General features: G+C 43.2%; 1 protein-coding gene across 4 annotated transcripts in view; it reads right to left on the reverse strand.

Moving 5' to 3' along the window:
* Positions 1–357: 357 nt before the first annotated feature.
* The window catches only part of LOC119455859 (protein draper-like), a 224,578-nt gene continuing 211,863 nt past the window's right edge, over positions 358–13,072 (reverse strand). For 3 of the 4 annotated variants that reach the window (XM_049669377.1, XM_037717374.2, XM_037717371.2), the window contains 8 exons: positions 12,874–13,002; positions 9,046–9,174; positions 8,464–8,589; positions 8,170–8,338; positions 6,404–6,432; positions 6,047–6,235; positions 5,362–5,565; positions 358–2,590 (listed from right to left, as the gene is read on the reverse strand). In XM_049669377.1, coding sequence (XP_049525334.1) covers positions 2,490–2,590; positions 5,362–5,565; positions 6,047–6,235; positions 6,404–6,432; positions 8,170–8,338; positions 8,464–8,589; positions 9,046–9,174; positions 12,874–13,002 — 1,076 coding nt within the window. In that variant the 3' untranslated portion in view covers positions 358–2,489. The remainder of the gene's footprint in view (positions 2,591–5,361; positions 5,566–6,046; positions 6,236–6,403; positions 6,433–8,169; positions 8,339–8,463; positions 8,590–9,045; positions 9,175–12,873; positions 13,003–13,072) is intronic. The other variant, XM_037717373.2, reaches the window with a different exon arrangement.

Raw genomic sequence — 13,072 nt, forward strand, 5'->3', positions numbered from 1 at the left:
TAAAAGTAAAACACATTAAAGGAGCTTCAGAAAATCACAAGAGTGCAATTCTTTAGTTTTCTGTGTTTCACAGAAGTCTATACTGATTTCTTTCTATGCATCATCGCAGAAAAGTTTGCATAGGCTGCATAAACAACAGAGTTCGATACTAAAAATAATGGTGTTTGAAGAAACTGATTAAGTTCCTAATGCTTCAGCCTCATATGAGCGTGTGGGGCAGGGGATGAAAACAACGATGTCAAGCATGATAAATAAAAACTATAATGATATTATGGTTCCCGCATGAGAGCCACGTTTGCAATCTACAAATTGTGAGAATGCATGTTGCAAAATCAAGAATAGTGCAGAAGTAATAGTTTTGTTTTTTATTGCCTACACTCAGACATGGGTAAAATATTTACATTTTTACACACGTGACATGCATGTTGAAATTGTGACACCATTGACATAGAGCTCTTATCATTTTTTTCAAGGTTGTTCAAAAGGTTGCTTCAGAACCAAAGCAAAATATCCGCGACAGCTATAGCTAGGAAGTTGGTGTATGTACAAGACGGCATAAATAAACTGCAGAACCTCGGTGACATTTCTTTCAAGGAAGTGACAGAACCCAATGGGAAAATATCACTTGTAAAAGGCTTGAACTAGCACTGCATGTATATCTGGACAATAATGTCTGCCAAAAGCTCTTACACGGACTGACACTCACCAGTCATCAGAACTTGAAGTCATGGTGGCCAGAACTTTCTGGCCACCATGACTGGCTGCAAAAGCACAAATGCATTAAACTAGCCCTGCTACCTTTTCCTCTCACCGACCACTGTAACCACAGGGGATTGCAGAAACATGGCTGTGTGAATGCTTATAAGGGTAAGCAATGCTCAGATGCAGAAAGAAAAAATTCCCGATAAACGTAAACAGAACTTGCCAGGAGGGTGGCCCTGTGAGTTAATTATTAAGTCATGAATATCAAACAGCGTAAATCTTCGTCCTCCGCTTATTGTGAGGCGATGCATCAAAGATAAAACGTGACCTTTACCTAGCTGAAGCTCACGTCGAGGTTCACCTATGTAGAACCCATGTCATCAAATGATGGTAGATAAGACTAGGTCTGCCATAGTTTGTGTTTGCCTTTTGGATAGGCAAGATCTGTGGACGATCAACCAGGCTGATAGCAAAGACCACGCACTTAGTTCTCGTTACATGACATGGCTCAGCGAGAGAGGTGCAGCGTACCAAAAGTGGCATCAAGAAGAAAACGAAACTCATTCCGTCAGAACTATATACTTGGTGATGCATGAATATACCTGTGCTGTGCCAGACATGCGACAAAAACAATTTTCCAGCAGACCATACATAGATGACGAGGCTTAGTGCGAAGCTAGCTCACGTCTTTTCACGCAGCACACAATTCATGTGCCAGCCTAAATGAGGACTCGGGTGTATGGTGTACACAACACCACGGTCTGTGCCATTTGTACGGCATAAAATGTCAAAAAGACGTATTGCTAAAGAAAAAAGAAACGATGCGATATTGTGTTATCGAGGCTCTGCAGTTCAGTGTATAATCAGCATAGATGAATCATTTTAGGCAGCTGGAGTATATGATCTGAATCTACAATCGATTTGATTAAAATCTCCACTCTCTGACCCTCGAGTTTCTCTCTGCAAGCAAGTTTCATGCACCAATGAGTCCCGCTCCAAGTTGTTCATAAAGCCAGACAATTGAACAACACAAAAAACACATACATTAAAAAAAGTGTTGCTGTTGCTGTAATGGCAGCTAGTGTCATTAAATTACTAGACTATTACAACACAATATAGCAAGCATACCTGGCCAGCTGGTATACTGATGCACAGATCTTCTAGCTGGCAGTCTGTGGCACGCAAATCAACATCATAATCCGAGAGTGTAGAGATCTATGTAGAAGTGAGATAGTCCATTGCGAGAGTACACAGATTGCCGCAGTGCTTTTCAGTCTGTACAGGCATCAAACAAGCGACATCTGCCCACAGCACAGCAGTGCAGTTCTGCAGCAACCCAGAATAGAGGTGCTACTTGAGGCATGCCAGCATAAAGCACTGACTATAAAATTAACTCTTCACTAAACAACAAAGGAATCTCTTCATAGTAAAGGTTGCAACACAATGCATTCACACTGAAGCTTACTATCACAATCACTCTCAAAGTAAATTTGGATCAACAGCTTCGATTAACGAAGGGGTACAGTGCAAGGGCCGCAATGTGTAGCAACCATCACACATTGAACACGTAATCTAAACACCCACTGGAAGATCACAGCGGGCGGGCTGAGAACCATTGTCACTGTGGGACTGAACATTGCCACAACACGTCATGCAACAGGGGTCCTTTTCCATTTCTGTTGGAGTCCAAGGAGGCAGAATCACAGTTTGTGGCAGACACACATACACATGAGCACTTTCAGTGTTCTTGGTTTCACAAGGGGCACATGGGAGTGTTGTCGTCACATTTAAGTCTTCTTCTTGGGAAGCGTGCTGTCAAGCCGGAAGTAGTTTGGCTTTGTTTCAGTCTTTGGTCTGTTGTATTCCAGGTGGTCATAACCGTCAGCATCTGCGAAGGCAGAGAAACATATAGTGCGTTGATGTTGTGTAAATAATGAAAAACATGCATCATTAAAGGGATACAGGAACAAAAGTTGGCGGGTGGTTTTTTCTGTCGGAACAAAAGTTGAACTGTTGAAAATGACGAATACAACAAGCTGCTTTGAAAAAAAGAATGAGAAACATCTTTCTTTTTTTTCGATTTTCTGCTGCACCTTGCCTCCGCTTAAGTGGCCACCGGCAGAAGCTGAAATTTGACATCATAACACCCACCCACGCGTGCCCACGCGGCCAAGGTCGGCCACAGCCGTCGCAGTGTTTCAGGGGGTGTTGGTCCGTTGCAGCGTTTGTTTCACCCCTTTCGGCGATCTTCAGACGTGGTCCGTCTGAAACATTATTCCCGTTGGCGCTCCACATGCTTACATGCGCCTTCCCGCGGTCGTCGCTCGGTATTGACGCATTCGTCGCGGCCGAAGGAAATGCACAGACATTGCTGTTATAACAGCATCGTCGGTCGTGACACGCCGTCACACACGTTTTCCAGAGACGAGAAGGTGCGTAAACTTTGGATGCCTGCCTGTCAGCCATCACGCCCAGCCTGGAGACCTCTAAAAAATTGCTTCATTTGCGCGGACCACTTCGTCAACGATGATTATGTGACCAGCCCGGCTGTGCTGAAAAGCCTCGGCATGCCGCTCTAAAGGCAACGCCTAAAGCCTGACGCTCTGCCATCGGTCTTCTCACGAAAACGCAAGGCAGAAATGATCAGCGGCGCATTTGAAAAGAGGAGGCGAAAAGATGTCGGTACTGATCTTGCTCACTTGCAGCCTATTTGAGCACTGGGAGGGCGAGGCTGGGGCGAGATGCCCGAGGCTAGGCACGAAGGCAGTAATGTCTTTAAAAATGTTGGCAAAGCATAGTAAAACAATACAAGGCTAGCGAGCGCGACTCACGAGACCAGTCCTACATGGCAGCGGGGCTGACACACACACAGCTCTGCGCTTCCACAGGCTAAAAGCAGGAAAAACTGGGGACAACACCAGACAGGTGCTGCCATCTGTCAGGCAGCTGGCAAAGTGGACATGAATCTCGGAGGTACTGATACCTCACAGCAGTTGCTCACGCCGACGGCATAAACTACTACTCAGTCATCCGCGCAGCGCTGAAGTACCCCGCAGCTGCCTCGCCTGCGTGCGCTCTTGAAAACTCAAGTTTACAGAGCAAATGACAAATAATTCTTGCACAAGTGTCTGGTGCAGAGCAAAATCTTCACGCTACGGTTCGCGAAAACCTGACCGGCAATTACACGGCCGCCTGCTCTTCGTCGCTTGTCGTGGAAGGCTTGTAACCGTAAGCGGTAATATTTCTTGCCGAGTTGGAATGGTCCTCGTCTTCAGACGTGTAGTCATCACTGGTAGAGGCACCAGAACTCGAATCCATACTCGCGATGGCGGCGTCGGTGTGCTTCGGATGACTGCGGCCGGCCGGCTGGCTATCCGACGAGGGTGTTGTGACGTCACGCCTTCCAACTACCGTGGGTCGGGCGGCGAGGCGCGCTCACAAAAATGCCAAAAATAAAGCCATCGGCTCAAAAATGAACTAAATGACTACTTCTTTTCGGTGTAATCACACACTGAGGATTCATTTTCAGCATTTTCGTAAAATTTTCAGATTTTGTGTCCGTATCCTTTTAACTTATTGTTCATCATGTTGAAGGTGGCACAGTGATAAACTGGGGAACTTTCCAAATATGCATAATTTCTGAAAACCACATCATGATTGTTCTTAGTCATGTTCAAGGCGCATCATAGATTAGTTTTGCCGAAAGGCTTAATTGATACACAAGCTGCATCAACATGAATAAAGTTAATGCAGTCCACTTACTAATAATTAACATTTAAATTCATCAGTCACACTAAATGTCAAACTTAATGATCGTTACACCCAAGAATCTGTTAGCAAGAAAATAACTTATTGTATTTCTGGTAGGCAACGTGCAGTGATGATTTCTAATGATAAAGAAAAAGGAGAATAAGATGACTGCAGTGCTGAAAAAACAACAATATACGCTTCCATGGCAAAACTTTTCAATAACCCTATCATGGCAGAAAAGGAAATAGTAAATATCGCAACCAATAGTCCTCCAGAGTTGTACTAGCTACTGCTGACGCAGCTTTGCACTTGTCAGTCAGTCAGTCAAAGAACTTTATTTAAAGGCCCTGCGAGTCTGTGGGACGGGCAAATGGTCCCGCCTAGGTGACGGCCAGGAGCTCTTGAGCCCTGGCGGCTTCCTTGGCCCGCTGGACAGCCCAAAGTTGATCGTCAAGGGCAGAGCTGAGCAACAGTCTCCCAGCGCACACGGAGGCGATCACGAGAGGCTGCGTCCCCATTATTGTTTGTTATGCCTCGACATTCCCATAGCATATGTTCCAGATTGGCTCTAGAACCACAGTTTTTGCATTTATCTGTCTTGCACATGTCTGGATAAATTAATTTTTTTATGCAACAGCATTGTTTGCCTGGCTTCCCTATGATTGCACTTTAAAGCATTTACAGCATAGACATCATTATTCCAATGCTATCGCATAACTTTATTTTCAAAGAACACGGGACCTGCGCAATCTTTCCTTTTCATAGATGTCACTGCAAGGGGTTACTGCAAGGGTTGACTGCAAGGGCTGTGAGTGAGGGTGGAAAGAAGGAATTTTCAATTTTTGTGGAAAGAAAAGATGCTGTGGCTACTCCTGACCACATTAAAAAAAAAAAACTGCATGCACTTACCACTACTCGACCGCCCTGCAAGTTGCCGTGTGTCAGTGCAGATAGGAACGGTAACATTACTAATGTCTCCCTTGTCTTTGACCTCATCATAGAAGGGTTCCTTCTTGTCCACATATGATTTGAGGTCCTCTATGCTCTGGTAGATATTAGGCTTGAAGTCGAAGTCCTTGCAGTTGCTTTCATAGTCATTGCCTCCACAGGCACCTGTAAATGGGAAAAGTGGCAGAAATAACTTGAGTACACAAGTGCAACGTGCAGAGCAGTTGATGGCGTCAAGCCAACCAGTGGACAGACCTCTTGAGACAGGTGGTGTGGTTTGTCCAAAAAGTGTTCAGAATAAGCAGTAATAGTAAGCAGTTCTTTATTAAACTAGGTAAGGTTTATTAACTAGGAGTTTGCTGCCGGCTGTACTGTAACTGCATAGCTCAAGCGGCTGATATCTGATTGGCAGCCGGCAAGGGGGGAGAGGTTGTTGGATTAACTTGATAAGCAGAGAGGACAGCAGAAAGAATAGAGGAGCAGATAAGATAAAGGCAATTTACATTCTAACGCAAACTACCACAATGTTCAATCCAATGAAGATATCCAAGAGATAGTGTGCTTAAATTACCAATGTGACTTCGTACATAAAATTCTAACATATCTTAACACTGCTCGCACTGGTGCCTTTCTCAGGCAGGATTACCTTTCATGCTCTGCGAGTCCTGGTCGTCATCGTCACAGAAGCCCAGCTTGGCTTTCTCTATGTTACTCTTGGTGCAGTTGAGGTCATTGTGAATCTGCTTGATATTGGAGGCTCCTGATGCATTGTTGAGTGCACCATCCAAATGAACAGCTTGGAAAGCATAGACAGGATTGTCAAAGTGACGTCGATCTATGAAACACGACCACAACAAACGGTGAACCACCCAACCAAATAAGAAGGTAGACCAAACATGACAAAAAATTAGGGAAAGTAAAAGGAAATAAGACCATGCCAAACCATGCACTAGATTAATGAACATGCAGTGGAGAAACTTATTACAATGATTTGTGAACATACCTGGCGGTGGTCTTGGGTCTGCAGTATACCTGTAAGAAAATGAATCGTTAAGTATATTAAGCTGTATATTGCAATCCACAGCAAATATTCTGGCACAGAGGTTTACTAGTCAAACTTTGTGCATAACTTTTTCAGGAGGTAAATATTTAGTAACGCTGCTTTTTAAATGAGATGACACATGTATGCTTTCGCTGCTGCTATTCTTGATTAAAGCATTATTTAAGCACTCGTGCGGCTTTCTTACTGTGTACCCTGTCTTCCGTGCTGTGCTCGTTCTGCCATGAATTATGAACTCGCCCGAGCCTCTACCATTGTTAGCATAATTGAATTATTGAGCCTATTGGCAGTGTTGCCATTTTAGTGAATTTAGGCTTGGTTAGCAGGAAAAGTGCACTTTTAGCAGGTAGTTTATCCTTCTTTCCGATTTTCAATTATTTTTTGTAATTATCATTTATAGTAGGATATAAATCCTCCTAGTGTATCTTTAGCAGCCTAACGTAAGAGCTGTGAAGCCTCAATAATACAGCCTTTCAGAGTCAGTATGATATTGTCAGACGGCTCTCGGACAGTAGTTGCTGAACCAGCTGAAGTCGGCACGAATTAGACAGCAAATGCTTAGAAACCCAACAGCATGACGAGAGGCTAGTGAGATGATTCCTATATTGCAAAGTTTATGGTGGTGAAAACGTGATTGCGATAAACGTCAATGCTTTCTGGCTGGCACCTCCAGTAATATGAATGAGCTTTGAGTATGCGACCGCAAAGCCGCAGCTCTAGTCTGAAGGGTCTCACATTATCCAGTGGGCACTTGTGCTATCTGCCATTGGCCACAGGCTTGGCAGGCAAAATTTGAGTACGATAAAGGCACGCATAGTTGGCTTCATAGCAGTGAAGTTCACAGTAGGCTCTTCTAAATTTCTTTTCCAGTGCCTGTACCATCACATGCATAATTACTGGCGTACTTCTAGCAGTGCTGCATGCTTACTATATTTGAACTCTGAGCTTGACACTATCTAGTACTACTTTCCTTTTGATGAAAGAAACAACTTTCCCAATGATCATCACTATTGGACTTCAATTGGGTAGTGAATCATTTCAGGCTTTTGGAACATCACAATTAATTGCAGTGAATCAAAGTAGGAAGATAATATTTCTGTGGTCAAGTGGTTAGTACAGGAAACTTCCGTTAAACCAACCTCGACAATACCGATGGAGTTGACTGCTTTATCCGGCACGTCGAATTAGAAGAAGAGCCAGAAAAGAAGTCCAATACACTGCTGCTTTATGCGTCAGTATTTACCCAGCTCTAACATGCCTACAATTTTAACGAGTTTTTGTGGATTTAAAGCAGAAAGCAATGTGCACCCGAATGCACACCCGACTTTATATTAAGAGAATTGTCTGGCAATCAGAGAAAGATAAAACCTAAAGAGTTTACATATTTTCAGAACATGGAAATTTATTTGCGTTTAATGTCCATTGTTGTCACTCTCGAACTACTCTTTATTGCCATAGCCCACAACATGTCGTCCTGTGTCCGATCCACTGCATTTGATATTTTACATTTCTTAGACATGTCTGCAACCATTGTGAATGGGATTGTGACCCACACCTAGACTAGCTACTTTTCCAGTTCATCAAACGAAGTATGCAAGACCCTAGCACGCCAAAAACATGCGATATCGCTGCGAATTAACCAAAAAACTAATCGACTGGAGTCGTATTGCTGCGTCTAATGTAGTTCTGAAAATGAGAAGTCAACATACGTTACGTAGGCCAGTTCATTCTTGAGGTGGCTAACTCTCCTCTTGTAGTAGAACACAATGCAAATGACAATGACTATGACGAGGAGAACCGCCACACAGGTTCCCACTACAATTCCAGAGTTGGACTTTGGTTCCTCTTCGAAATACATCACGCTTCTGTCCACGAGACCTAGGGGAAAAAAATATATGGAAAGGAAGTCACAAACTCAAACATGCCTTTTACACCTATGATGTATTACAATCCGAAATGTTTTTTTTATGGTTACAAAAACAGATTGCATAAATGCAACTTACGAATATTGCAGTATTCTCCTGTGAAGCCATAGCGGCAGACGCAGCCGGAAATGGGACTGCACACAAAATTTTCTTTGCAGTCGCAGGATGACATGCAGTGGTCTCCGTAAAAGCCTTCAGCACAGACTGGAATGAAACAGTGAACACCCTTCATTAATAAGTTGTTAGTAACTAGTAACAACCAGTGCTCCTTAAATGACAAAACAAACTCGTTCACTTAATGAGAGAGCGATACTTAAGACTTGGTTTACATTACGCTTTTTAGTTTTGTTACATCATGACAATAAAGCGCCTGTTGCAGAAAAGGTACGATGTATTCAAACTTGTATTCAAAAGACATATGTCAGTAAGATGCTTTTTGGTTTTATTTCATCATGACACTTAAGCTGTTGCAGAAAAGGTAAGATGGCTCTCAGTGCAACCTTACATGACCTAATGGTAAAGAAAACTGCAAATAATTGTTCGTGAGGGCCCTCGTTTTTGCTGCGATTGGTTGTACTTTAAGTAAGCATGTATGCAGTATTGGACCTCACAGCTGAAGTAATCACTTAGAAGTCTCCGACTCGTAAAATGCAAGCTCACTCTCTGTGCAACGGGATCCCATCCAGCCTGGCTTGCATCTGCACTTGCCATCACTGGCTCGGCACAGGCCACCATTTTGGCAGGTGCACTTCTGGGTGCAGTTGAAGCCATAGGTTCCATTGGTGCAAGCTGTAATGGAACCAAGTAAGAGCATAGCACTAAGTTATCAAAGAACTAAGCATAACATGAACAAGAACTGTGTTCACGAGAAGCCGGAGTGCCTTATAACCCAACAGGCCAAAAGATGGAGTTGGGTGGTAGCCCATGTTCAAAACACTAGCACTATCCTTGAGCTGGCCACAGCTCCACATTGAAAATAACATGACTACCAAGGGACATATCATCTCACTTCTCTATCACCTTATATAAAAGAAAGAAAGAAAGGGGCAAACTAACACAGGCTTGATATGGCTGTAGACAAAGTGCTTAATATCCAACTCCTAAGTTCTTCCTAAAAGAGAGAAAGAAATTTCCCAAAAAGTTTTCAATTTGTTAAATTTTTTGCACACAATCTTCTCCTAAAAAAATTATTGTGTGGTTTTTCCTTGTATTCAAGAGAAATATGTAAGTAAGATCAGATGTTAGCACAGAGCTTTTCTCTAAGTACATACAGTTCCTCAACATAATATCTACACCCATGACACCAAAGTAAACGTACTAAAGAATGATATGAGCAGGTGCTTGAAGACAGTAGCTATCAGTACAATGAGTAGACATGCATGGCTCATTAACGCAGAGCAGAGCAAAGTGCACCATGAACAAGTAGGATTTGTCCTTGGCATTGTCAATACTAGCTGGCAGGATGAATGCAGTTCAAGCTTGGGGGGTTAAAGGGTTAACAGCAAGCAACATTATGCTAACTTGACCTCTAGGGAACATAAAATTTATTTATACATATGAAGCTTAAATAAAAAGAACTGCTAAAAACCATGGAAACATTTCAGGATTCCTGCACGTGGTCAAACTAACGGCAAACATGGCCAAGCTAACAGACGTCAAATTATTGCGAGTCATCCACATTATGCCACATGGTGGCACATGACAACAAGCCCAAAAAAGGAGTGATAAAGATCAACAGAGAAGAAAAAGGAGTGATAAAACTGAGCAATGAAAAACTGTGAGCAAGTAAACATGCCACATATACTCAGTTTTACACATGTTAGTGATGACATTCAGCAAAAGTGACTGTCCCCTATAGTAATGGTACTAAAATGTAATGACTTAAATGCTAAAGTTTCCTAATTTTCCAATCCACGCAACAGCAGTAACCACCATTTGCTAATAATAACTAAAAACATACTGTGGAAACACTGAAATGTTTTCTCATGCTGGCAAATAAAATGAATACACAGTGACCTGGAAAACTGATCCTCTCCAAAAAAAAAAAAAGTGGAAGATGGTGTTCAAAACTGCATGCATCCACAAAACTACAGACCATGTAGGGAAGAGAATGTCAAAAACCATAGGATAATTGATGGGCCTTCTGTGTTAAAATATGAAGTGCAGCAAAAGAAATTCAATTCTAAGTGCATCAATGTTTTTGTGATTCCACAAAAAATTGCCGGTGTATTCATCCTTTGGAGATGATTGCCAACAATAAGGCAATTAGCAATCTTTTTGGTGATGGTTGTGTAGTAATTGGCGATGATATGTTTTACATGATACGATGATTACTGTATCCTCATGCCATATCTCTATGCCATCTGTGAATCACGATACCTTATGGGCACATCAGCAGACACAAAGTAGCAATCTCACTGCTAACCACAATGTCGCATGATACCACGACACAATAGGGAATTTTAGAAACCGTGCGGCCAGGCGTCTTTGCGCTCCAAAAGCTCAACACATTGCTTGTGTTCTTTGGCGTCCCCTAACTTAAAATGCACAAAATCTAAAACTCCCTAGTATACCTTGTTGTAATCACTGCACCAAATTTGAAATTTCCTAGCAACACCACTATTCCTAGTATCCTGGCTGCAACTAATTTGCAAAGGCTATACATCAAACGGCCGTACTCAACACGGAGGTGTCTGTTGCGGATGGGGTGCTATCGATTTAATATATTTAAGGTGACATACCCATTTTGTAACCTTGGCAGATCCATTCTGGTTAAGTGGCCAAGGATGGGCACATACCAATATCACATATGCAGTGCCAAAGTTGTTTGTTTGAGCTCATACCCAGTGACCCAAGTTGTCTACTGGGCTAGACAGCAGCCAGCAGCAAGTTGTCTGTTCGGGCACATAGTACCCAGTGGCCGATGTGATCTGATTGGCAAGCCAGTAGCCAGCACATACTTAGTGGCCCAAGCTAGTGGACAACTTGGGTAATTAGGTATATGAAAGAGGTTTTAGATACATATCACAAACTGAGCCAAGTTACCAAATGCTAACTGCATTAAAAGATTGGGTTCAGAGAGTTACCCGTTTTTTTTTGTTTTTTTTTTGTTATGTTATGTGGCAAGTGGGTGGCAAGGTAATAGAAATGGTATTGAGGATGGTTGAGGCTTATGTGCCTTGAAATTGGGAAACTTGCAGGTGGCATAGGACGGAGTCATGCAGCTGACTCACAAGAGAGGGAGAGGGGGGGGGGGTAATTGGAGGTTGCTGTAAGAGGCCGATGTACTGCTGTGAATATAAATTAGGCTGATGATATAGCAAATGAAAGTATCATTTTTTCATAATCCGTGTTTCTCTTTAATACTTCTTTTTGTACAAATGGAAATGTAATTTAACAGATGCCCTTTGTTAGCCAGAGCTCAGTTGAGAGTTAGTGTCGATCTCATGCTCTTCTTGTTTTTTGATGCGAAAGGCTTACTGATGCGAAAATGGCTCATTGAGTGAAAAAGCCAGCGTCCGGTGTCTGTAGTAGTGAAAGGGCACCTAAATTTCCATTGGCTGCGTCGCCATGTCACGAGCACGCCTCGATGGAGTTCCCATTGGCTGCAACGCCACGGCACGAGCGCGCCTTGACGGAGCACTGCAGGCGAAAGAAAACACCTGCTGCCGCAGTAGCACGCCAGGTGTTGCGTGAGGGGAGAGGTCATCGCCGCAAAACCAAATCACCCTCGCTCTTGCTCTCGGAGGCCTGTGTTATCCGCGCATTTCTTGTCCACGCAAGCTCTTGCCTGTATTCTAATTGTGCCTTAGTAAGGCCAAATCAAAAAGCGCCAAGTGTCTCAACGTGCTCGCTTGCCCGCGAGGATTTCATAACTCAAAGGGCCGCTTGGCGGCATTCAATTGGACATTAATGCTTTCGCATTCAGAACTCGTAAGAAGTGCTTAGGTGCCTTTGGATATTGTTCGCACTGTGCCGATTTTTTCCGAAATGTAACTATTTGTCTCTTCGCAGTCTTTTGTGATCAGTCTACCTGCCACCCTATGAACTTTGAAATTCGCAAAGATCTCACAGTTATGCTACCGGAAGAGATGGGGGAGGGAGAAAGCATGCATTTTTAATAAGTTTGCCCTGAGCATGCCTCTCACGAGATACTTACACACTTTAGTAGCATTGATTTCCCTTCAGATGCAAGCAGCAGCAAACTTGGAGCAGCAGAGATTGACAAGCAACACATTTTTTTAGAGTACAATTACTTTTTCAGCGACCTTGCTGTTGCCGATTTCGCTTGCTTCAGGAATTTGCCTGAATGCACTTGTTCGAAGCAGGTACCCCTCTGGTGTCCTTTCACCATCAGGTTTTTTTGTAATGCTTGATGAAACATTTGTAAAGTTATAGAATGAGTCCGAATTCGTAAATTTTATGTAATGTTAGCAGGTGTGTCATCAGGCACAATTAGATAAAGGTGGACAGAAGGGAGGTACTCACGTATGGTGCAGTTCTCGCCTTGCCAGCCCGGCATGCAGAGGCAAGCGCCCGTCACAGAGTTGCATTCGCCTCCATTCTGGCATTTGCACTTCTGAGAACAGTTGTCGCCCCACTTGTCCACAGGGCAGGCTGGAAGAGCAAGATGAGCGGATATAAAAAACCATCGTTAATCCTACACTAAATAGCAATGTCGGAGCAA

The sequence above is a fragment of the Dermacentor silvarum genome, chromosome 6 (assembly GCF_013339745.2).
Source record: "Dermacentor silvarum isolate Dsil-2018 chromosome 6, BIME_Dsil_1.4, whole genome shotgun sequence".
Taxonomy (NCBI): domain Eukaryota; kingdom Metazoa; phylum Arthropoda; class Arachnida; order Ixodida; family Ixodidae; genus Dermacentor; species Dermacentor silvarum.